Source organism: Mobula birostris, chromosome 17 (assembly GCF_030028105.1).
Source record: "Mobula birostris isolate sMobBir1 chromosome 17, sMobBir1.hap1, whole genome shotgun sequence".
Taxonomy (NCBI): Eukaryota; Metazoa; Chordata; class Chondrichthyes; order Myliobatiformes; family Myliobatidae; genus Mobula; species Mobula birostris.
In genome coordinates, this window is record NC_092386.1 from 25,309,888 (window position 1) to 25,336,266 (window position 26,379).

Here is a 26,379-nt window from a genome sequence, read left to right on the forward strand (position 1 = left end):
AGTCCATGGGTTGTATGAACAGTTCAGTGATGGGGCGAGTGAAGTTGAGTGAAGTTATCCCCTCTGGTTCAAAAGCCTGATGGTTGTGGGGCAATAACTGTTCCTGAACCTGGTGTTGTGAGTCCTGAGGCTCTTGTACCTTCTTGCTGATGCAGCAGCGAAAAGCGAGCATGGCCTGAGTGGTGGGGTTCCTTGATGGTGGATGCTGCTTTCCTGCAACAGTGTTCTGTGTAGATGTGCTCAACGGTGGGGAGCAGGTCAGGCTGCATTAAGTAATTAGAGTTTTTGTTTTGTCTGAAAGCCTCAGGTTTGGGATTCCTAACAGATTGCATTGTTGAGGAAATATCAGTTCCTCACATTACTTCTCTGACTGACTATAGATGCTAAAGAACGGCAGAATGATAATGGATACCCTAAGGCAGATGTTTCAGACCTGTATCATATTTAATCTTAGGAATACACAACTTATCTCTCCGGATATAGTGGAGAAAGTGTGCAGTGACTGTGGATATTTACCATTACGTCATGATGTTAGAGAACTGTGGACTTTAGGAAAGTGCAGGCTGACTACACATCAAAAGCTCCACCATGGAGAGAGTCAGGAGGACCAAGCTTCTTGGAGTGCACATCATGGATGATCTCATCTGTTCCCACAACATCACCTCTTTAGTCCCAGAAGCACACTCCACTCCCTGAGGAGATTGAGGTGAGTGAGGCTCCCCCCCCCCCCCATTCTATCCACATTCTACCGGAGCACCATCAGGAGTGGTCTGACCAGCTGTATCACTGGTATGGGAGTTGCAAGACATCTGACAGCAAGACCCTGCAACGGGTTGTGAGGACTGCTGAGAGCATCATTGGGGTCTTCTTTCCACCCCCCACCCCCCATGCCATTCAGGACATACACCAGAAACACTGAATTCACAGAGCCCTCAACATTGTCAGGGGCCCTCCCATCCATCCCACAACCCCTTTGACCTACAACCATCAGGCAGAAGGTACCACAGCATAAGAGCAAGGACAGTTCGGCTTCTTCCCATGGGCTGTGATTTCTGAACACCCTGTTACCATTAGTAAGCATTACTTGTGACAGTTCTGGTAGCATTATACTGTGGTATATTTAACTATATGCCCTATATGTACATTTTGTCAACTTGTATAACTGCAGAATATTTTTATTATCTGTTAATAGAATGGTGTTAATATTAATATAATATGATATACGTACCGGGTTTTGGACCTTGGTTCCTGAGGAACATGTTTCGATGAGCTATATACATGTGTGGGCACGTGGCCAAGTGGTTAAGGCATTGGACTAGCGACCTGAAGGTCGTGAGTTCGAGCCCCAGCCAAGGCAACGTGTTGTGTCCTTGAGCAAGGCACTTAATCACACATCGCTCTGCGACGACACTGGCAGCCAAGCTGTATGGGTCCTAATGCCCTTCCCTTGGACAACATCAGTGGCGTGGAGAGGGCAGACTTGCAGAATGGGCAACTGCTGATCTTCCATACAACCTTGCCCAGGCCTGCGCCCTGGAGAGTGAAGACTCTCACAAGACTAAGGGATGCCTTTACTGTACATGTGTATGGTCCCAGAGGAAAGATGTTTTGATTAGCTGTATACATATTTTAATTGAATTGACTTTATTTCTTACATCCTTTACATGGATGTGCAATGTGCAAATTGTAGTAATTTGTAATAAATAGTATGTACAGTAAGATATACAACAGAACAGTCAATATACCTTAGAAATACAATTGTGTCAGCGTGAATTAGTCAGTCTGATGGCCTGGTGGGAGAAGCTGATCTGGAGCCTGTTAGTCTTGGCTTTAATGCTGTAGTACCGTTTCCCCGATGGTAGCGGCTGGAACAGTTTCTGGTTGGGGTGACTCGGGTCCCCAATGATCCTTTGGACCCTTTTTACACACCTGCTTATGTAAGTATGTATGGCCCCAGAGGAACATTGTTCATTTAGCTGTATACATGTGTATGTTTCAGTGACAAGACACTTGAACTTGGATAGTTTTCTGTTGAACAGAATGTTATGGTTAAATGAGTTAATTTAAACTTCCTGTGCAAGATCCATCTATCCGTAAATATTCCTCCTCGAGAGTGCAGACAAAATTGGAAAGGTATTTTTGCTCATTTAGACTTGAGTAAAGGAGGACTTTAATGGGAGGTTTGTGCTTTCATTGCTTCTGATTGCTTACTATAAACTGAGCATCCTTTTGAAACTCAGATGTTGCTTCTTTAGTGATACTGTTACTTGAATTGAATTAAAATCAAAACAAAACAACAAACACTATTGCTTAGCGGTGCTCTGTGGTAGGCTATGCAATCTAGGTTGTTTATGTACCGAAGTCCTGCACATTTACAGGTCTTTTTCATAACTGAGCAAATAAACTGCTTTTATATCTGACAGGAAAGCAATGTGCACTTAAAAAAACTTTTTTATAATTTAGCAAAATAATCCAAGGTATTTCACAGCTAAATTGTAAAACACTAATCAGCTGTGTAAATAGATAATGTCAGGATAAAAGCCTGGTCAAAGTGGTAGGTTTAATGAAGTATCTGAGAGGATAAGGAAGGGAATTAATGGAAGGTATTCCGGAGCAAAAGGCACAAATTGACAGCTAGAAAGTGATGGAAACTAATTTCTACCCTGGGATTTCTCTCTGGTTTTAAATATAATGGCACAAGAGTCTGCAGATGCTGGATTCTGGAACAAAACACAACTGCTGTAGGAACTCAGCAGGCCAAATGGCATCTATAGGGGCATAGGGAGAATTGAGGTCCTGATTCAGGGTCTTACCCTGAAATATTGAATACCTTTTGTCTTCTACAGATGCTCCCTCACTGAGTTCCTCCAGCAATTTGTCTTTTTGCTTGAAACATTATATGGGTTTCTATATTTTAGACACTTACTTGAACAAATTGGACCTTGGACAATGAAGCAGCAAGAACATTTTTCAAAAGGTATTTTGTAGACTGATTTTTTTTGTGTGTGTATAATGGAAAATACCTTGAGTGAAAGTAAATGGTATTTATTACTAAGGACTACATAACAGTAAAAAAACACCTCAAACTGCAAATGTGAAAGAAAAGCAGAAAATGCTGGAAATATTCAGCAGGTCAGGCATGGAAAGGGCCTGCTGACTTGTTGAATGTCAATATCGAAGGTCACAGGCAGTTTATTAAAAGCTCAGTTCTGAACATTGAGCCCAGGAACAGGCCCTTTAGCCCATCAGGTGTGTCCATAGAACCATAGAAACCATAGAAACTACAGCACAGAAACAGGCCCTTTGGCCCTTCTTGGCTGTGCCGAACCATTTTCTGCCTAGTCCCACTGACCTGCACATGGACCATATCCCTCCATACACCTCCCATCCATGTATCTGTCCAATTTATTCTTAAATGTTAAAAAAGAACCCGCATTTACCACCTCGTCTGGCAGCTCATTCCATACTCCCACCACTCTCTGTGTGAAGAAGCCCCTCCCTAATGTTCCCTTTAAACTTTCCCCCCCTCACACTTAACCCATGTCCTCTGTTTTTTTTCTCCCCTTGCCTCAGTGGAAAAAGCCTGCTTGCATTCACCCTATCTATACCCATCATAATTTTATATACCTCTATCAAATCTCCCCTCATTCTTCTACGCTCCAGGGAATAAAGTCCCAAACTATTCAACCTTTCACTGTAACTGAGTTTCTCAAATCCCAGCAACATCCTTGTAAACCTTCTCTGCACTCTTTCAACCTTATTTATATCCTTCCTGTAATTTGGTGACCAAAACTGATCACAATACTCCAGATTCGGCGTCACCAATGCCTTATACAACCTCATCATAGCATTCCAGCTCTTATACTCAATACTACGATTAATAAAGGCCAATGTACCAAAAGCTCTCTTTACGACCCTATCTACCTGTGACGACACTTTTAGGGAATTTTGTATCTGTATTCCCAGATCCCTCTGTTCCACTGCACTCCTCAGTGCCTTACCATTAACCCTGTATGTTCTACGTTGGTTGTCCTTCCAACGTGCAATACCTCACACTTGTCAGTATTAAACTCCATCTGCCATTTTTCAGCCCATTTTTCCAGCTGGTCGAAGTCCCTCTGCAGGCTCTGAAAACCTTCCTCACTGTCCACTACACCTCCAATCTTTGTATCATCAGCAAACTTGCTGATCCAATTTACCACATTATCATCCAGATCATTGATATAGATGACAAATAACAATGGACCCAGCACTGATCCCTGTGGCACACCACTAGTCACAGGCCTCCACTCAGAGAAGCAATTCTCTACCACCACTCTCTGGCTTCTTCCATCGAGCCAATGTCCAATCCAATTTACCACCTCTCCATGTATAACTAGCGACTGAATTTTCCTAACTAACCTCCCATGCGGGACCTTGTCAAAGGCCTTACTGGAGTCCATGTAGACAATATCCACTGCCTTCCCTTCATCCACTTTCCTGGTAACCTCCTCGAAAAACTCCAACAGATTGGTCAAACATGACCTACCACGCACAAAGCCATGTTGACTCTCCCTAATAAGCCCCTGTCTATCCAAATGCTTGTAGATTCTGTCTCTTAGTACTCCCTCCAATAACTTACCTACTACTGACATTAAACTCACCGGCCTATAATTTCCCAGATTACTTTTCGATCCTTTTTTAAACAACGGAACAACATGAGCCACTCTCCAATCCTCCGGCACTTCACCCGTAGACAGCGACATTTTAAATATTTCTGCCAGGGCCCCCGCAATTTCAACACAAGTCTCCTTCAAGGTCCGAGGGAACACCCTGTCAGGTCCCGGGGATTTATCCACTTTAATTTTCCTCAAGACAGCAAGCACCTCTTCCTTTTCAATCTGTACAGTTGCCGTGGTCTCACTACTTGATTCCCTCAATTCCATAGATTTCATGCCAGCTTCCTTAGTAAATACAGACGCAAAAAAACCTATTTAAGATCGCCCCCATTTCCTTTGGTTCCGCACAAAGCCGACCACTTTGATCTTCAAGAGGACCAATTTTATCCCTTACAATCCTTTTGCTCTTAATATACTTGTAAAAGCTCTTTGGATTATCCTTCACTTTGACTGCCAAGGCAACCTCATGTCTTCTTTTTGCCCTCCTGATTTCTTTCTTAAGTATTTTCTTGCACTTCTTATACTCCTCATGCACCTGATTTACCCCCTGTTTCCTATACATTTCATACAACTCCCTCTTCTTCTTTATCAGAGTTGCAATATCCCTTGAGAACCAAGGTTCCTTATTCCTATTCAATTTGCCTTTAATCCTGACAGGAACATACAAACTCTGCACTCTCAAAATTTCCCCTTTGAAGGCTTCCCACCTACCAATCACATCTTTGCCAGAAAACAACCTGTCCCAATCCACGCTTTTTAGATCCTTTCTCATTTCTTCAAATTTGGCCTTCTTCCAGTTCAGAACCTCAACCCTAGGACCAGATCTATCCTTGTCCATGATCAAATTGAAACTAATGGTGTTATGATCACTGGAACCAAAGTGCTCCCCTACACAGACTTCTGTCACTTGCCCTAATTCGTTTCCTAACAGGAGATCCAATATTGCATCCCCTCTAGTTGGTCCCTCTATATACTGATTTAGAAAACTTTCCTGAACACATTTTACAAACTCTAAACCATCTAGACCCCTAACAGTATGGGAGTCCCAATCAATGTATGGAAAATTAAAATCCCCTACCACCACAACTTTATGTTTCCTGCAGTTGTCTGCTATCTCTCTGCAGATTTGCTCTTCCAAGTCTCATTGACTATTGGGTGGTCTGTAATACAATCCCACTAATGTGGCCATACCTTTCCTGTTTCTCAGCTCCACCCATAAGGACTCAGTAGACAAGCCCTCTAATCTGTCCTGCCTGAGCACTGCTGTAATATTTTCCCTAACAAGCAATGCTACTCCCCCACCTTTCATTCCTCTGCCTCGATCACATCTGAAACATCGGAACCCTGGAATATTAAGCTGCCAGTCCTGCCCCTCCTGTAGCCAAGTTTCACTAATTGCTACAACATCATAATTCCGCGTGTCAATCCATGCCCTCAACTCATCCGCCTTCCCCGCAATACTCCTAGCATTGAAATATATACACCTCAGAAGAATTTTACCACCACTCACAACCTTTCTATCAGTGGATTTGCTTAAACTTTCAATATCATTTATTTTCACCCCAGCCACACTGTCAGCTCTGGCACTCTGGTTCCCATCCCCCTGCAAATCTAGTTTAAAGCCTCCCCAATAGCACTAACAAACCTCCCTGAAAGGATGTTGGTCCCCCTGTGGTTCAAGTGTAACCCGTCTCTCTTGTACAGGTCCCACCTGCCCCAGAAGAGGTCCCAATGATCCTGAAATCTGAAACCCTGCCCCCTACGCCAGTTCCTCAGCCACTTGTTCATCCTCCAGAGCATCCTATACCTACCCTCACTGGCACCTAGCACAGGTAGCAATCCTGAGATTACCACCCTTGAGGTCCTGCTTTTCAACTTCCTACCAAGCTCTCTATACTCACTGTCCAGGACCTCTTCACTCTTCCTTGCTATGTCATTGGTACCGATGTGCACCACGACATCTGGCTGGTCACCCTCCCACTTCAGAATGTCATGCAATCGATCAGAGACATCCTTGACCCTGGGAGGCAACAAACCATCCTGGATTCTCTGTCACGACCACAGAACCTCCTATCTGCACCTCTAACTATCGAGTCCCCTATTACTACCGCTCTCCTCTTTTTCCCCCCTCCCTTCTGCACTGCAGAGCCAGACTCAGTGCCAGAGATCCGGCTACTTCAGCTAATCCCAGGTAAGTCATCCCCCGCAACAGTATCCAATACGGTATACTTGTTGCTGAGGGGAATGGCCACAGGGGAACCCTGCTCTGCCTGCCCTTTCCTCTTCCCTCGCCTGACAGTGACCCAATTTCCTGTGCTCTGCTCCTTTGGCGTAACTGCCTCCCTGTAGCTACGATCTATAATCTCCTCATTCTCCCAAATGATCCGCAGGTCATCCAGCTCCTGCTCCAGTTCCCTAACGCGGTTTGTCAGGAGCTGCAGCTGGATGCACTTCTTGCAGGTGTCATTGTCAGGGACACCGGAGGGCTCCCTGACTTCCCACATCCTGCAAGAGGAGCATTCCAACATCCTGCCTGGCATTCTCTCTACTCTAAACAATCTGAACAAAAAATTTACCGGAACCTACCCTGGCCTGTGCCTGTTCTCGCTGAAGCTTGTTTGAGCCAAAGCCGTCCCACTCTGGCTCAGTCCACTCCGACGATGGCCGCTGTATATGGTGGTCTGCTTTTTAAACCTTGGCACGCTACTTCACGCGCCTGCGCAGTGCAGACCCTTCTCCCCGAGCAGTTTATTTTATTTTATTTTTATTTGGATAAGGAATTCACAAATATCATGTACTTTTTTCACACATATAACCTTTTCCATTTTTTTATATGTATAAAACTACAATTATTTATACATTCTTAAGTACACATTGAGATGATATAAAAGGAAAATAAACATTTAAATAGATAATTATGTACTGTGGTAAATCTAACCTATTAGGCTAAGTAATGGAATTAGTTGTTAAGAAAAATGGCAATAATAGTTTCCATATAACCCTTCTGGACCATCTCCACTGGTCCAAAATGTTGTATATAAGCCTATGTATCAACCATTGTAGGTGCTTATATCCTAATTTGTTCATGCTTGCTCCTGCCCGCAGACATAATTATCCAATCCCTATGTACTTATTTACTTAATTTTTTCATTTTTTTATCCCTTTCCCAAATCTTTCCCTTTACTTGTGTTAATTCTCTATTTTCCAAAAGAAAACAAAAAAAACAAACATTTAGGCTAGGGGTGCTTACGTTAGCAATATTACTGTGTTGATGAGAAGAGCAGTATAAATCATTAGGAGAGTCATCTAAAGTCTGCTCGCATTGGGATTATATATTCAATCCATTTATTCCAGATTTGATAAAATTTTTCTTTTTGGTTCTCAGGGAGTAAGTCAACTTTTCCATTTTAAGTATTTCCAAGATAATTTCGTACCAATCTTCTAATGTAGGTGGTATTGGATTTAGCCATTTTCTAGTGATTGATTTCTTACTTGCCGCTAAGAGGGCCTGCAGCAACTTTATATCTTCCTTCTGTTCAAGAAACAATACATGCCCCAAATAGAGCGTCTCAAAGTTCAGAGGTATCTGGGACCTAAGTACCTTAACTAATGTTCTATGAATACCTTCCCAAAATAGACTTAATTTAGGGCAATCCCAAAATATATGAAAATGATTTGCCTCCTTGGAGCCGCACCTCCTCCAACACATCACATTTGTATCTTTATATTTTTCCTGATATGAGGTCTTGAAGTATCTTATAACGTTTTTCCAACAATGTTCTCTCCAAGTCAAAGAATTAGTCGAGGACCATTGAAAGCTGCAGATTTTCTCCCAAGCCTCCTCTGAAAGTACCAACCCCGCTTCTTTCTCCCACTTCTCTTTAATATACAGTGTATTTGCACTTTTAGCATGGGAGAGTGCATTATATAATCGAGAAACTGATTTACTAGGTATTGAACTGCAAGCCGAATTCAGAATCTTGAAAAATTCTAATTCTACTGTTGATAGGTCTGTATATCTACAACTTTGGTTAACATAGTTTCGTACTTGAAGGTACCTAAAAAAGTCATTATGTTCTAGGCCATGTTTGTCCCGCAGGATTTGGAAACTTTGTAATACTCTTTTATCTATAAATGAGAGGTAGGTTGGAAGACCTTTCTTTATCCATAGCTCAAATCTTTTATCTCCTCTGTTGGGAAGGAATTTGGTATCATATGCACACCATCTAAAGAGTTTTAACATGTTATTAATTCCACATGAATTAACCACCTCTGCCATACTTTTAATGTAAGATTTATCCAAGCGTTTTTAAATTTTTCCAACTGGGCCATCAATCCTTTGTCAGCTATTGAGGCCTGAAGAGGAAAACTGTCAACTAATCCAAATTCTATTTCCTTCCATCTAGCCTTATATTCCCTATTACACCAATATAACAGAGGGGTTATCTGTGAGGCATAAAAATAATTTCTCAGGCAAGGAAGAACCATACCTCCTCCTTCCTTCCCTAACTGTAAGGTGTTATATCGAATTCTAGATTTCTTTCCTTGCCAAATGAAGCGGGAAATCCATTTGTCCCATTCCCTGAATTGATTATCATCTACCTCCACCGGTAAAGTACGGAAAAGATACAATAACCGAGGAAGAATATTCATTTTTATAGTATTTATCCTTGAATTTAAACTTAAAAAAGGGGATAAGATTCCATCTATGCATATCTGCTTTTATCTCTGAGATTAATGGCCCATAATTTACCTGTGACAGTGTTGAAAGATCCTTCGGCAGGGTTATTCCTAAATATTTTAATGATTTAGCTTCCCACTTAAGATCATATGTATCCTGCAATTTTTTGGATGGTGTATAATTTAGGGACATAACCTGCGTTTTCTTTACATTTATTTTATAACCTGATATTTTCCCAAAGTCATCCAACAGTGTAAACAATCCTATAAATGATTTTTCTGGTTCACTCAGATAGACCAAAACATCACCTGCGAATAACGCCACTTTCTGTTCAATCCCTGCCACCTTGATACCTTTTACGATTTCGCTCTGTCTTATTAGTTGGGCAAGTGGTTCAATATATAGCGCAAAAAGGAGAGGAGAAATTGGGCATCCCTGTCTAGTGCCTCTCTCTAAGATGAAGGAGTCAGAGAGGTCCCCATTTATCTTAATTCGGGCTGTAGGGCTGTCATATAGAGTCGGAATTACTTTAATAAGCTTTTCTTGAAAGCTGAATCTTCCTAACACTCTGTATAGGAATGCCCAACTAACCGAATCAAAAGCTTTCTCAGCGTCCAATCCTACTACCATTGTCTCTGTCTCGTTCTTATTAACCTGTTCTAATATGTGCAGAGTTCTCCTTATGTTGTCCTGTGTTTGTCTTTGTCGAATAAATCCAGTCTGGTCTAAGTGGATTAGGCCAGGTAAAAGCTTTTCCAATCTGCGCGCTAATATAGATGTAAATAGTTTGTAATCTAAATTAAGAACACTAATTGGCCGATAATTGCCACATTCTAGTTTATCTTTACCCTCTTTAGGAATAACTGAAATAATCGCTTCTCTCCAGGAAGATGGAGTTTCTCCTCTCTGCAAGATCCAATTAAAGGTGTTAAGTAGTATTGGGGCTAACTGTGTCTTCAGGGACTTGTACCACTCTGAGGTAAACCCATCAGAACCCGGGGACTTTCCAGCCTTTAACCTAGAGATGGCCACGTTCAGTTCTTTGACAGTTACTGGTTCTAATAAACTTTCATTTTGTAAATCTGTAAGTTTAGGTAGATCTAAAAAATTCAATACACTGTCTATATAGGGCTCATTGGGGGCCCGGGGTTGGGAGTACAGCTCTCGATAATATGTTTCAAAACGCTCTTGAATTTTCCCTATTGTACTCTCCACAAGCTTTGTCTTTGGATTCTTTATTTTATGAATTGTATTGTCTGCTTGTTGTTTTCGTAATTTATATGCTAATAATCTAGCTGATTTACCTCCTACTTCATAATTCTTTTGTCTCAGGTAAAGAAAATTTCTTCGAGTTTCCAACGTATAAATATCGTCAATTTCACTTTGCAATTTCCTAATTTCCTGTTTTCGATTTGAATTACTTTTGTTGCTATCTACAACTTGAAGTTGTTTTAATTTTCCTCGAAGGTCTGCTAATTTTTGTGCATTGATTTTTTTCATGTGAGTGGTAATGGAAATAATTTTCCCTCTCAGTACAGCTTTCAATGTATCCCATAAGATCACTGGTGATGTTTCTCCCGTGTCATTAAGGTCTAGATATTCTTTGATTTCTCCCCTTAATCTCTCCATTACTTTCGGGTTATTGAGTAAATGTGAGTTTAGACTCCATAGTGTTTTCCTCATTTTCCTTTCCAGGATTAGAGACATAGAGACTGGGCTATGATCCAACAGATCAATTGTTGCAATATTACAGTTTTTTATCTTGAGTCTATCTGTATTAAAGATAAAGAAATAGTCTATCCTTGAATAGGCTGAATGAGGGAAAGAGTAATATGTATAATCTTTACTAGTAGGGTGTAATTCCCTCCAGATATCTATAATTCCCAACTCCTCCATCAATGAATTCACTTTCCGAGTCAGAGGTTTATTCTGAGTAACTATTCTTGAAGAATCTAATATAGGATTTAATCTAATATTAAAATCCCCTCCACAAATTACTACCCCTTGAGAACTGACCATTAGGTCAAAAATGTGTCTATAAAATGACCATTCACAACCTGGAGGAGCATAAACATTCAGCAATGTTATTTCTGTACCTTCTATTCTTCCTGTGATTTTTACAAACCGTCCTTCTTTGTCTCTAGTCTCTGAAATATGTTCATAATTAAGAGTACTTGATATTAAAGTAGCTACCCTTCTTTTGTGACTCAATTTATATGATGAATAAAATACGTGCTTAAAGCCCATTCTTTTTAATTTTCCATGTTCAGATTGGCTCATATGTGTTTCCTGGAGGAAAGCTATTTGTGCCCTCTCTTTTTTCAATTTAGACATAATCTTATTTCTTTTAATTGGATTCAAAACCCCATTAACATTATAGGAAATTATTTTTACCAATTCAGTTTGCATTTTTCTCTAGTAGAAAAAAAAACACTCTCCTTTTCTAACCAAACAGTAAGCCATCCCTTCTCAACAGTAAACCAAGACATATAACCACACCCTAGACATTTTTGAACGTGCAACATTTGAAGATTTTTCCCGACTTCCCACAGTGAGGCCTGAGCACCGACCCGCCTCAGTTCAGAGGGATAACCTCTATCTTCACCCTGTGTTAGAGGGCCCTCAGCAGTTTGAATAATCATAGAGAATTTTCTCCTATTTATGTCTCGACCATATTGCTATCATTCAAGTTATTCCGTCTAGTTTATTTTCAGTTACCAGTTTCATTTTACCTTTAAGTCCGATTTACTCTTTTCAGTCATTTCTCTTAATTAATCTGTGTTCTCTGTACATTCGCTTCTGAATATTTGCAGCTTTTCCTTGTAGTTTGACACTCTGGTTCGTGTGGAGCGTCCTCGCCGCACTAACTGCCACGACTTCTGCCGAATCCTCTCCAGTAGCGACTCCGGTTGGGTGATAACTTTAATAGGTAGTCCCCGGTCCGCCAGGTCCAATGTTGCCTCCTCCACCGTAGCGTAAGTTTTCGTCCCTTCGTCGTAAAAGACTCTCAGCCGAGCTGGATACAGGGTCTGGAATCTGATGTTGTTTTCCTTCAGGACTCTCCGTGTTTCCATATATTCCTTCTGTCTGGCAAGAATCCCCGGTGCGTAGTCGTGGTCTAAACTGATTTTACGGTTGTTCCACATGAAACCTTTATTTTGCCATGCCCTTTTAAGCACCTCTTCCTTCGTTCTGTAACTGAGAAATCTGACCAGAGTTGATCTGGGCTGGGCGCCTGCTGGAGGCTGTGGTGCCAACACGCGTTGAGCTCTTTCTATCTGTAGGTCTTTTGCGGCCGGTATATCAAGGTTCTCTCTAAGCAGCTTCTCTATGAAGGGAATCATCAATCCAGGTTTTCCTTCGGGAACTCCGTAAATCCTCACATTTTCCCTTCTCGAGCGGCCTTCTTGATCTATTAGTTTTCACTGGAGCTGGTCTTGCAGCTTCAGCATTTCTGCTATCACTTCCTCGGCGTTTTGTAGCTTCTCTTCAATTCCAACAATCCTCGCTTCGGCTTCATCTATCTGCGAGTTAGTTTTTACTATTTCTCCTTTAATATCTTCCAGCTGTTGGCTGTTATCTTGTCGGAACTCGCGAATCTCTCCGAGAATCAAGGGCAGAGTCACCGATTCCCCCTCATTATCTCCGTCCTGGCTTGCTGTGGGGGAGCTAGGCCCGTCGCCTTGCTGCGTCTCTTTATGTTTATCAGCCTTCGGAGCGGACTTTTTAATCTTGTTCTTAGACATCATCCTTGCCCCTTTTATTAATATAGTTATGCAATATTAAGTATTTGTCTAAATTCGATTTTGGGGCAGTTTACCTTCTTTTTTGTCGAGAGACCTTTTCCTTACGCCGCCATTCCCTTGATGACCCGGAAGTCTCCCCAAGCAGTTTTTTAAAAAAAAAAAGACTTTTTCGACCCGAAATTCTTCCGCTCACTTCTTCAGCTACTTGCTTCGACTGAAACAAGAACCGTTGAAATTTTCCCTTTTTAAACCTTGGCGTGCTACTTCACGCGCCTGCGCAGTGAAGACCCTTCTCCCCGAGCAGTTCTTTAAAAAAAAATGACTTTTTCGACTAAGATGCCAGTCTAAACTAATCCCGTCTGTCTGTACTTGGCCCGTATTCCTTTATACCCTCTAAATGCCTCTTAAATATTGCTATCATACCTGCTTTTACTACCTCCCCTGGTAGCATGTTCCAGGCACCCACCACTCACCGACGTCAACGTCAGTGTGCTAAATGAAGCAAAAACAACAAGCATTGAAGCCTATGTCATCAAGAACCAACTAAGATGGAGTGGTCATGTTTTTCGGATGAAAGACAAACGTCTGCTGAAACAAATCTTCTACTCCCAGCTTAAAGAAGGCAAACGTAAAAGAAGCGGACAACAGAAGAGATCCAAAGACGTCTTAAAAGCCAACATGAAGAAATGTAACATCGACATCAACAATTGGGAAACCAATGCCAAGGACAGGAAACTCTGGCAAGCCATCATCTGAGAAGGAAGAGCAGCTTTCAAAGCCAACAGATGTGCAGAATCAGAAGAAAAGAGAAGAAAATGGAAAGAGAGGCAGCAGCAACCAAAGCCCGATCTGCCATCTGGAACTACCTGTCCTGAATGCGGAAGAACTTTCAAAGCCAAGATTGGACTCATAAGCCACTTGAGAGCCCATAAGTAGATCAACAGAACGAAGACCATCATCCTTGACCTTGAGGGATAGCCACGACGATGACGACTCATCACTCCCTTTGTAAATAAAACTTGCCTCATAAATCTCCTTCAAATAGTCCACCTCTCACCTTAAAGCTATGCACTCTAGTATGTGACATTTCTACCTGAGGAAAACATTCGAACTACACTATCTATGCCTCCAATTATTTTATGTGCTTCTGTCAGGTTGTCCCTCAACCTCCGACACTCCAGACAAAACAATACAAGTTTGTCCACCCTCTCATCGTAGCTAATAGCTTTAATCCAAGCAGCATCCTGGTAAACCTTTTCTGCACCTTCTCCAAAGCCCCCACTCATATAGTGTGGCAACCAGAACTATTCACAATACTCCAATCATGGCCTAGCCAAGTTTTATACAGCTGTAATTTGGCTTCCCAAATTTTGTTTTCAGTTCCTCAACCAATCAAGGCAAAGATGTTGCACACCTTATTTACCACCCTATCCAATTTTATTTCCACTTTCAGAGAGCTATGACTTCCACCCCAAGATCAGTCTGTACTTCAATGCTTCTAAGGGGAGGGAACGTCGACTCAGACCATGAGAGGCCTGCGTCGGGCATTTTCATGCCTTACAAGGCACAGATTGGAAGCCTGTGTGAGGTGCCACTCCTCACACAGACTAGAGCAATGTGTGATTAAGTGCCTTGCTCAAGGACACAAACACGCTGCCACAGTTGAGGCTTGAACTAGTGACCTTCAATTCACTAGATGAGCACCTTAACCACTTGGCCACGTGCCCAACACAATGCTTCTAAGGGTTTGGATGTATACTTTTAATGTATACTTTTCTCTTGCATTTGACCTCCAAAAGTGCAGCCCCTCACACTTGTCAAGGTGCTTTCACCCACAGAACTGCCACTTAGTGGATGTTTTTTTGTTGTTTATTTTTTGCACCATTTTTTGTAGACTCTAGGGACTGTTGTACGTGAAAATACAGGAGATCACAATCTTCTTCAATAACACTGAGTAAGGCTCACCAGCCCATAATTTCCTGGTTTGCCCCTGTAGCCCTTCTTAAACTAAAGAATGTCCTTGGCTATTATCCAGTTTTCTGGCACTTTGTTTGTAGCTAAAAGGACACAGAGATCCCTGTCAAGGTCCCAGCAACCTCCTCACTTGCTTCCCTCAGTATCCTGGCATATGTCTCAGAATCTGGCAAAAAAGCTCGTTTGCCTGGCTGAACTTGTTCTTACTCCAGTTCTCCAGGTCCAAACATAAATGTACAATCTCTATACACCTTCGCCCCACATAAAGGTGGCCTGAGGGACCTCTGCCTCTTTTCCTACTCCTTCACCTTGCTGAACTCGTTTTCTCACATTGAAAAACCTTTCTCCATGCTCCCTACGAATTAATGCTGGATTTTTTCCCTCTTTCCAGGCTTTGATGGAGGGTCTTTATCTTTCCAAACTGTTGACATAAATATCCATTTCCTTGTACAACCTCGTAACCGACCAAATATCCTGCTGCTGAGTTCAATCCCAAAATAAAATAATTTTGCTTTAAAGCAAATGTAAAATAGATTGAGTACATATGTGTGTGTTGGGTGTGGGGGTTAAGAAACTAAGTCTCTGGGATTGCTGATCAGTGAGAAAATAGTCACCTTTTTAATTTTGTAATTATTTATTTTCAGAGCTGTGAGTCAACTTATGTCCACCTGCCCATTTATTTTGAGGGACATGATGGGATTCTGAATCAGCCTTGGATAAATCCATTACCAAACTAGTTGTTTCCAAATCTCAGCTTTCGAAATGGATTGAATATGTTGTATTTTCCAAATGATTGCATCTACAAATGACCAACCTTTTAAAAATATATCAACATGCAATAAACTCAGATAAGTTACTCACAGAACGTAAATCATCTTAAGACAAGCAGATGTGCTCTCTACTATGAGTAATTTTGTACTTCTTCAAAGTACGTGGGATAAAAGGATGAAAGAAATTGCTAATTGTGTAAAACAATAATATGGATGGTTATCGCAGGAGATTCTGCAGATGCTGGAAATCCAGAGTAACACACACAGAATTTTGGAGGAACTCAGCAGGTCAGGCAGCATTTATGGAGGGGAATAAAGCTGGAAGGTGATAGGGGAAGGCAGGTGAGGGGGAAGGTGGGTGGGAGGGTGGGGCGGGAGGGATGAAGTGAGAATCTGGGAGGTGATTGGTGGAAAAGGTAAAGGGCTGAAGAAGAAGGAATCTGATAGGAGTGGAGAGTGGACCATGTGAGTAAGGAAAGGAGGAAGGGAACCGGAGAGAGGTAATAGGTAGGTGGGGAGAAGAGAAGAGGGAAGCCAGAATGGATTAGGGGGTGTAGAAATTACCAGAAGTTGCAGAAATTGATTTTCATACAATCAGATTGCTACCTAGACAGAATATGAGAAGTTGCTTCTCCAACCTGAGAGTGGCCTCATCATGACAGTAAGGGAGGCCATGGACTGACATGCCAGGGTGGGAATAGGGAGTGGAATTTAAATGGTTGACCACTGGGAAATCCTCCATGCTGTGGGCAGACTGAAGGAGCCTGACAAAACAATTCCCCAGTCTACGCTGGGTCTCATCGACGTAGAGAAGGCCGCATCAGGAACACTGAACTGGATGGTTGGCGGTGTTAAGAAAGTGGTCCTTGAAAGTTCAGATCATGTGAGCATCCTGCATTGAATCAATTATTGGAAAAGGGAATGAAAGTGAGGTTAATACAGCGGGGATCTAAAGCTGATCTATAATTAGGAATTGGTAAGTAATTAATGAGAAAGGGATTTAGTTGCTGTGATCACAATTCTAATTAATTACCCAGACAAGTAAGGATTACGTAAATAATCAATCTCTTCAGAAACATTTATCATAATTGCTGAATAATGTTTTATTGTCATCCAATATTTCAAAATACTTTTAAGACTTGATTTTTTTCCAAGTTAGTCATCGGATGATTTTTGTGCTTATTGCAACTGTTTTCCTTTATTGTACACACCTGTCGCATTGCCATCATCAGCAAGTCACCCATTCACAATGTAAGAGAATTTACAAAGTGCTCCTTAGAGATATTATTTGGAAACTCCATCACACCTCAGAGGAAATGAACTCAACAGTACAGGCAAACATCCAACAATGAACTTGTGACCTACAGAGCAGCTGCTGGGGGAGGAAAGTACATAGGCACTCAAGCAATTAGCTGATAAATAATGACAAGTATGAAAAGTGCTCCGTAAATAAGTTATTATTGCTTTTATTGCCATTGCAGCTAGAATCTATTCTTCATCAATGGCAACGCCATCAATGGCCCAGACACCTAGAAGTCCACCGTGCCCAAAGGCAGGGTGTATTTGTGGTGGATGTTTTGGCTAGGATTGTCTCTGAGGAAGAGCGGAGAGGCAGCCAGCACCTGTATGAAAGAGCACCTAAAGGAGGTCCTCAGCTTAGGTTCTGCCTTTAACATGTGCTTCTGCCTCCATCATATTGGTCCATTTCCTAGACAACAAGATATTGAAATGGTCATATCCCCTCAGAGAAAGTAAATATATCTGCTGGAGCAGATGGGATCTCTGCTACAATGCAAACAATTAATGTGAAGCCATGAATTAATGACCTCTTTGCCAATATATTGGAGGTGCAGGACTCACCAGCAGACCTCAGAGACACTATAAATGTGACCATCTGCAAGGAAGGGGACTGATCTGATTGTGGTGTCTCGTGCTTTCCCTGCTGTATGCAACCAAGAAAGTCTTCACCTTGGCCCACCTCAACCATCTCCCCCTGCTGGCTGAGGAGCTGCTTCCCAAATTGCTCTGCAGTTCTGTCCATCTGGAAGCACAACGGTCGTGATTTTCACTGAATAACTCAGTCAGGCAGCCTCGTGAGTACCTGGCTTGCAAATTGGGAAAGTCCCTCCTGAGGCCTGCCTGCTCATGCAGCTAGTGGAGCTGCTGCATCACAGTTGCAGTCACCTGCTGCGACTCTGTCCTCTGGTGCTTTCTGTGTGAAGTTTGTCCCGTCACCCTTTGACTTCAGGGGTGTCCTCCAGATGCTCTGCTGCATAGTTACCCCTTGTGTGTAGGTACGTGGTAACAATGGGGGTAGTTGGTGTTGGAGTAGTATTAGTGAAAGTAATTCAGTTAAAGTTAAGCAAAGGAAATTTTCACGCTCTGTCTGTGCTGAAGTTATCAGCACAGATTTTCAGTATCGATATGCTACCTGTGAATTTTTAAGCTTTTCTGCTTGTTTAATTTTGGAAAAGATTGAAGTTAATTTTTGAGCAGTTTCTCAGCAGGGACGGAATGAACATAAGTCAAAATTATAACAAAGTTATAATTCTACAGAAGGCACATTTTAGCTTGATGAGATTTTTGAACATATGTATGATGAAAGATGAAATATCCTCAGGACAAATATATATTCCAGCTCCAAATCCACCTCTCAACCAGAGCTGATCTTGTATCATTATGGGCTGACATTGGTGGAGGTGGAGTTGACTCAAAAATGTGCCAGAGATATTTCGACTGTTTCAAATCTGAACTCAAATGGCATTTCAATGGTTGGAGTCATACCTTACACAAAGGAAGATGGTTTTAATTGCTGGAATCAGAATCAGATTTATCATCACTGACATTTGACATGAAATGTGTTATTTTGCAGCAAGAGTACAGTGCAATGAAATTAAAATCTATGAATTACAAAAACAAATAACGTAAAAAAAAAAGAATAACATGGTAGTGTTCATTGGTTTATTGGCTGTTAAGAAACCTGATGGCGGAGAGGAAGAAATTGTTCTAAATCAAAAAGGATGGATCTTCAGACTCTTATATCTCTTCTCCAGTTTTAGTAACTAGAAGAGTGAATGTCCCAAAAGGTGAGGGTTCTTAGTGATGGGTGCTGCCTTCTCGAGGCACTGCCTCTTGAAGATATCTTCGATGATGGGCACGGTTGTGCCCATGATGGAACTGGCTGATTCTGTAATCCTTCACATTGGAGGCTCCAGACCAGGTCTTGATGCAACCAGTCAGAATGCTCTCCACTGTACATCTACAGAAACTTGTAAGTGTCTCTTGTGATGTAGCAAATCTCCTCAATCTTCTAACAAAGTAGAGCCTCTGGAATGCCTTCTTCATGATGGCATCAATGTGCTGGGCCTAGAAGAGATTCTCTGAGACATTGACACAGAAGAACTTGAAGCTGCTCATCCTTTCCATTGCTGACCCCTCAATGAAGCCCCAGGCCGCAAGACTGTAAGAAAATGGGAGCAAGAGGTGGACGGCTGGCCCTTCAAGCCTCAATATTCTTCCACTCAATATTATTAGGCCTCATCTTTTCTGCTGATTCCCATTAGGTCTCAATTTCCCAATCTTTCAAAATTCATTAGACATCCCAAATGATCTAGCACCCTTAGCGCTGAGAATTCCAGAGATTTGCCTATCCCTGTGAGAATAAATTCATAACTTTCAAGGGAGTGTCTGAGGCTTAACCAGCTGCTTCATTGATGATGGCCTTTCCATCACCATCAGCAACTCACCAACTTTTGAGTTATCTGCAAATACACCGATCTCACTAACCACATTGCCTCTCAATCCTGAATATGACCTGCTATTACCATTCTCTATTTTCTATATATTAAACAGTCATCAATGCAAGTTAGTATATTACCCACAGTAGTAGGTGGTCTCACTTTGTTTAATAATCGCCGGTGTGGTACTCACTCTGAAAGTTCCAATACATAAATGACACAGATCCCTATCATATATCCCTCTGTACTTTCCTCTGCAATTGGATCCTCGACTTCCTAACTGGAAGACCAGAATCTATGTGGATTGGTGATAACATATCCTCCTTGTTGACGATCAACACTGGCGCACCTCAGGGGTGGGTGCTTAGCCCACTGCTCTACTCTCTATATACACATGACTGTATGGCTAGGCATTGCTTAAATACCATCTATAAATTTGCTGACAATACAACCATTGTTGGTTGAATCTCAGGTGGTGACGAGAGGGAGTACAGGAGTGAGATATGCCAACTAGTGGAGTGGAGCCGCAGCAACAACCTGGCACTCAATGTCAGTAAGATGAAAGAGCTGACTGTGGACTTCAAGAAGGCTAAGATGCAGGAACACATACCAATCCTCATAGAGGGATCAGAAGTGGAGAGAGTGATCAGTTTCAAGTTCCTGGGTGTCAAGATCTTTGAGGATCTAACCTGGTCCCAACATATCGATGTAGTCATAAAGAAGGCAAGACAGTGAATATACTTCATTAGAAGTTTGAAGAGATTTGGTATATCAATAAAAACATTCAAACACTTCAATAGGTGTGCCATGGACAGCATTCTGACAGGCTGCATCACTGTCTGGTATGGAGGGGCTACTGCACAGGACCGAAAGACGCTGCAGAGGGTCATAAATCTAGTCAGCTCCATCTTGGGTACTAGCCTACAAAGTACCCAGGACATCTTCAAGGAGCGATGTCTCAGAAAGGCAGTGTCCATTATTAAGGACCTCCAGCACCCAGGGCATGCTTTTTTCTCACTGTTACCATCAGGTAGGAGGTACAGAAGCCTGAAGGTGCACACTCAGTGATTTAGGAACAGCTTCTTCCCCTCTGCCATCGATTCCTAAATGGACATTGAACCCTTGAACACTACCTCGCTTTTTTTAATGTATAGTATTTCTGTTCTTTGCCTTTTTAAAAATCTATTCAATATTCCTATACTATAATTGATTTACTTATTTATCATTATTATTTTTATTTCATTTATTTATATTTTCTCTTCTATATTATGTATTGCATTGAACTGCTGCTGCTAAGTTAACAAATTACACGTTATATACCGGTGAAAACCTGATTCTGATATATTCTGTTCCAGTCTCAGCAAGTCACAAGGATGAAATATGGGGGTGTCCATAAGACATAGGAGCAGAATTAAGCCATTCAGTCCATTGAGTCTGCTCTGTCATTCCATCATGGCTGATTTATTATTCTTTTGAATTCCGTTCTCCTGCCTTCCCCCTGTAGCCTGTGACACTTCCACTAATCAAGAATCTATCAACCCATAGCTTGGCCTCCACAGCCATCTGTAGCAATAATTTCCACAGATTCTCCACCCTCTGGCTAAAGAAGTTTCTCCTCATCTCTGTTCTAAAGGGATAGTCTTGTATTCTTGTGACTCCCTCACAATAGTAAACATCCTCTCCATGTCTTCTCTATCTAGGCCTTTCAATATTCGATAGATTTTAATGAGATCCTTCCCCCCCACCCCCCCCATTCTTCTAAACTCCTATGGTTATAGACCCAGAGCTATCAAGTACGCTTGGTATATGAACACTTTCTTTCTCAGTGTCACTGTCATGAACTGCTTCTGGACCCTCTCCAACGCCACCACATCCTTTCATTGATGTGGGACTCACAACTGCACACAATATTCCAAATGTGGTCTGACCAATGTCTTATTAAGCCTCAGAATTACATCCTTGCTTTTATGTTCTAGTCCTCTCGAAACGAATACTAACATCGCATTTGCCTTCTTTACCACGACTCACTATGATTTTTTTTAAGAGAATCTATATCAAAATAAGTCTTTGTGCTTCTCTGAGAGATAAAACTCTTGTTTCTGTTTTGGACTCCATGATGTCACCTTTGGACTGAATTTGTGCACTGCTCCTATTTTGTGAAGGGTCATACATGGAATTTGATGCAGGGAGTCACTAGCTTGGCCATTTCCAACTTTTACAGCAGTAACGTTTGAAGATGTAAGTTGAGTCTTCCTCCCCATTTGTAAGCTCCTGGACTTATCTGTCATGTTTAGCCTTGGTTCTGGCAGTTGTCAGTATTCCCCCACTTAGTTTATGATGGCAACATGTTGGAGGAGACATATAATTACAGGCTGTTGTGTCCAACTCCCACTTCAGATTTAATCATGCATTGCAAACCAGTGAATTCATGAATCTGGAAATATACAAAATCCAGCTTTTCTTTTGCAGTGCTAGAGAAGTAAAATTTCATTGTGTGACTGATATCGTGCTGCCAAAAGTGTCAGCTGTTGGCTGCCAGCTGCCACTAATCACCAATTTTAAGTGTAAAATATAGCATTAAAGTTAGCAATGAACGTATCAGTGCAGTTCTTATTTTCATAGTTGTCTTATTTAACTAATAGAATTTTAAAGGACAGAGGTAAGCCACTTAGCCTGTCATATCAGTACCGACTGTTTGAAAGAACTGTCCCTAATTAAGGTAATTTTTGACAGAACTCTACCAGCATTAACATTATGAGATGATTCAGCAAAGTACACTTTCCCTTGGTGTATGTTTAGTTTTTTGCAATTTATTGAAATTTACACTTAACAGAAATACAGGAATGAGTGGATGCAAAAGTAGTTTGGGTGATGTTGATTTATGTTTGCCATATCAGAATAAGATAAAGTTGAGACCGATAGATATTACCATTGTTTACAGTCAAGAGGAGAAGAGATTAATTCAGTTCCAGAGTTCCTTTATACTTAAAGGGGAATTTCACATAATTTTCACTTTTACTTAATCAATGACCTGGCAGCTATCTATCAAAAAAGAACTGAGCAGAAAGACTGAAGATTCCTATGTGATTATTTAAATAAATGTTGGTATTTTACTTTAGCTTCTATTTGTGAATTTTTAACATTATGTTGTCTTTGTGTTTTATGTCTAATCTTATGAAAGCAAAGAGATGTTCTGGCTAACTTTGACTTTGGATAATAATTTTAAAACGATTCAGCAGTCCGTTTATAGATCTCACCTGATTATCCTTTCCTTTGAAACTATTGATATTTTTGATTACATCAGATGAACAAATGCTTCAAAAATATGAGTCTAACCAGAATATTTTTATTGTGCTGACTTCTTGGAATAATATAGTGATTTGATTTATGTGTGCAGGTTGTTAGTGTGCAAATTGATCAGTCTGGTAAAACTGTGCTATTTTCCTGCAGTTATTCATGGTAGACAATGGCGCCGATGACTGGAGAATAGCCATGACTTATGAACGGATTTTTTTCATCTGTTTGGAGATATTGGTATGTGCTATTCACCCAATTCCTGGAAACTACACTTTCATATGGACAGCACGTCTTGCCTTTTCATACACAACATCTACAGCAATAGCAGATGTGGATATAATCTTATCAATACCAATGTTTCTTAGGCTTTACCTTATCGCTAGAGTAATGCTGTTGCATAGCAAACTCTTTACGGATGCTTCATCAAGAAGTATTGGAGCACTGAATAAAATAAACTTCAATACCCGTTTCGTAATGAAGACTTTAATGACCATATGTCCTGGAACAGTACTGCTGGTTTTCAGCATCTCATTGTGGATAATTGCAGCATGGACTGTACGAGCTTGTGAAAGGTAAGTGTTACTCTATCAGCTTTCTCAATCTTCAAATGTAAGATAGTTATCTATTATTTTCAAATCCTGAATGATAATTTCACAATCGAAATTTAATGGGCTTAATAACAAACATCACAATCTCTTGTAATAAATATTTCAATATTGTGATGATATTCTTTTTTTCCAAATTTGATTTGGGATTGTTAATTTCTTTTGTCAAGACAATTATGAAATTGAGTATTTTTTTATGCTCAAAGTCAAGGATCGTGGATCAACAGCCGATTTCCATTAACAGGGACACATTGGAACCAGCACATTTTGGCCCAATTAAATGGCTGCCCCAGTTTGCTGAAGTTTCATGGAAATAGTTAAAAAGCTATAAAAAAGACAAACTACTGTTTAACGGAGTAACAAATTATGTATTTAAATGAAAAACAGGAACAAATTAGAGCACTAACAATACTACTAGAGCACTAACAATACTACTACAGTACTATAAAATTGTGTATTTGTTCCTAATAGTTATCGACAGAGGGGTTCATCCAGTATATACCTTTTTATTGACTAAGTGAACAGCATCAGCACAGATACCTAGTACAGATAATGTACTGTCTTAATACAATGCTTTCGACAGTTATATCCTCCAGACCTTCATTTTCAATTGTAACATTCAAGATGTTTATTGATACCTTCAAATTCTCTATAGTTTCTAACTTGTTGAAGTAGTGAAATTGTTGCATTTTCACTCCTGACCTTTTCTGACATCTCCAAGCCTAAATGCTTGAAACTGCAGTGAGCGGAACAGTTCTGAATTGTCTTACTGCTTATTTCCTGACAACTATCACTGACAAAAATCCTTGCTTATTGAGCACAAACACACACAATTGATGCTATTTAAAAACTGCTCTAAGCATGGTGTAGTGTCTTAACAAGTACATGTGACTGACACGAGTCAGAACTGCTTGGCAACAGGTTCCTGCCCCAATGAAGCAGCATGTCCCAAATAAATGAAGGGAATCCCAATTATGTTCTTGATTAGTTTTGGTGTTTTTAAGAGTTGTCCCAAATTACCAGCTGATCCAATTATCTTGGTCGACTGTATTAGGAATTTGCTGTGGTGTGTTGGCGTGACATGCAACAAAAACAACATTCAACAATTCTAAAGAATAAACGATTACATAAAAACAGTGTTAGATGTGGAATAAAATGTGCATGAATACTAACATGTACTTACAATGTATACAGCATTATAAAAAGTGGTTTAAAGTGTTTACAATGCAGTGCAGTTACTGAGGTTTTAGATGGGGGTGGGCTTATCTAGAGATGTTGAATTATGGATTTGAGAAATGACATGACCAGCCTTTCAAAAGTCTTCATTATGACTGATGTGATGTGAAGTATCTTCAGGAAGAAAATGTTTAATTGAGCTGAGTTCTCATGTATTTTACAGTGCTTCAAGAAGATTAAGTATAATTATTCTATACCGCTGTATGAATCAACAATTTGCAGTGCTACTCACCTAGAGAAAGGCATTGCAAAGTACTTTATAGGATGGGAGACAAAGGGAATGTACAAGGAGAGAGGGGAAGAAGAGCTTAAGGACTTTGGACAAAATAATCAAGTATTGGGGGCACCAACAGCAGATGTTTAGGAAGAAAACTTCAAAAATCATGGTGACTGAAGACTATTGTTTACTGATGGAGAAAAGGGATTGAGGTAAATTGAACGGTCAGGGAAAAGGAAAGATGCAGAATTAAAGGTTCAGAGAGCATGATGGGAAATTGGGAGAAACACTGAAAGGATTTAAAAGTGAGAATTCTGATCTTAAAATTGGTTTGCAGGAACATAGGTAACCAATAAAGTTTGACAAAGGTGAGTGATGAAAGATCAAAAATATATGTAAACAAGTATTCGGAACCCTTCTTTCTAGACAGGTTGCTATTAGTAGAGACTGGAGGTTGATAAGAACCATATTATAGAAGTCAGGCTATGGGGATGGTGGAGAAAAGTGACCCAGCGGAACAGATCTTATAGGGATAAAAAACTGAGTTTGGGTCAAACAAAAACAAAAGATTCACATTTCTTACTTTGTAATGTAAGAAAACTATTCTTTCTAAAGTTTCCAGGAAATTAACAGTGTATTTAGAGACCAGTCATCTGATTTTTGGTGTTCTGTAAGTTTAGTTTAAAAATAGTCAAAACATCATGTTCTAAGCTCAGTAATAATTTGCCAGTTTTAATTTCACTAGAGGGGAAACTTGTTAAATTTATTTTCATAAGGCTGGCACTCTCCATTTATCATAGACCTACTTTACTTTTACGTTGTCTGAGCACCAGTCATTGATGAGAACAATGCTCCTCATGGGAAGAGTTTATGTTGAGGATTTAAGAAAATGGTTTTTGGCCTTAAAGTGGGTAAACATAGTAGCCCTTCAAATGATTTTTTGACTCCAACAAGATACAACTACACTTCAGCATCAGTTGGAACTCTCATGTCCCTGCCAGTACTCCTCCATCAATTTAAGATGATACCCCAGAGAAGATGGTGAATATCAAACCATAACTACTGACTATGTGAAACATAGTGTTCCTTTTCACCTCATGCCCAAAATTTTGAGTCTGAAGCCTTAATCCTGGCTCTTGAACTATTAATTAATTAGAGCAGCTTCCCTCTGTCCATCCCATCTAAACCTATCTCAATGTTATGCTCCAGTATCAAATCTGATTATGACCTTGTTTTAGTTGGTTTAGGTTCCATGAGTAATAACCACAGTTTCTCCAGAACAGCACATGCAAAACGTGGTGGGAAATTGGGAGAAACACTGAAGGAACTCAGCAAGTCGGGGAGCATCAATGGAAATGAATAAACAGTCGAAGTTTTGGGCTGAAACCCTTCTTCAGGACTGGAAAGGAAGGGGGAAGATGCCAGAGTAAAGAATTTGTGGGAGGGGAAGGAGTAGAG

At 40.7% G+C, this 26,379-nt stretch overlaps 1 protein-coding gene across 1 annotated transcript in view; it reads left to right on the plus strand.

Moving 5' to 3' along the window:
* kcnn2 (potassium calcium-activated channel subfamily N member 2) overlaps positions 1-26,379 on the plus strand; it is a 123,900-nt gene that overhangs the window by 21,315 nt on the left and 76,206 nt on the right. The window contains exon 3 of the mRNA XM_072281069.1: positions 23,017-23,435. Coding sequence (XP_072137170.1) covers positions 23,017-23,435 — 419 coding nt within the window. The remainder of the gene's footprint in view (positions 1-23,016; positions 23,436-26,379) is intronic.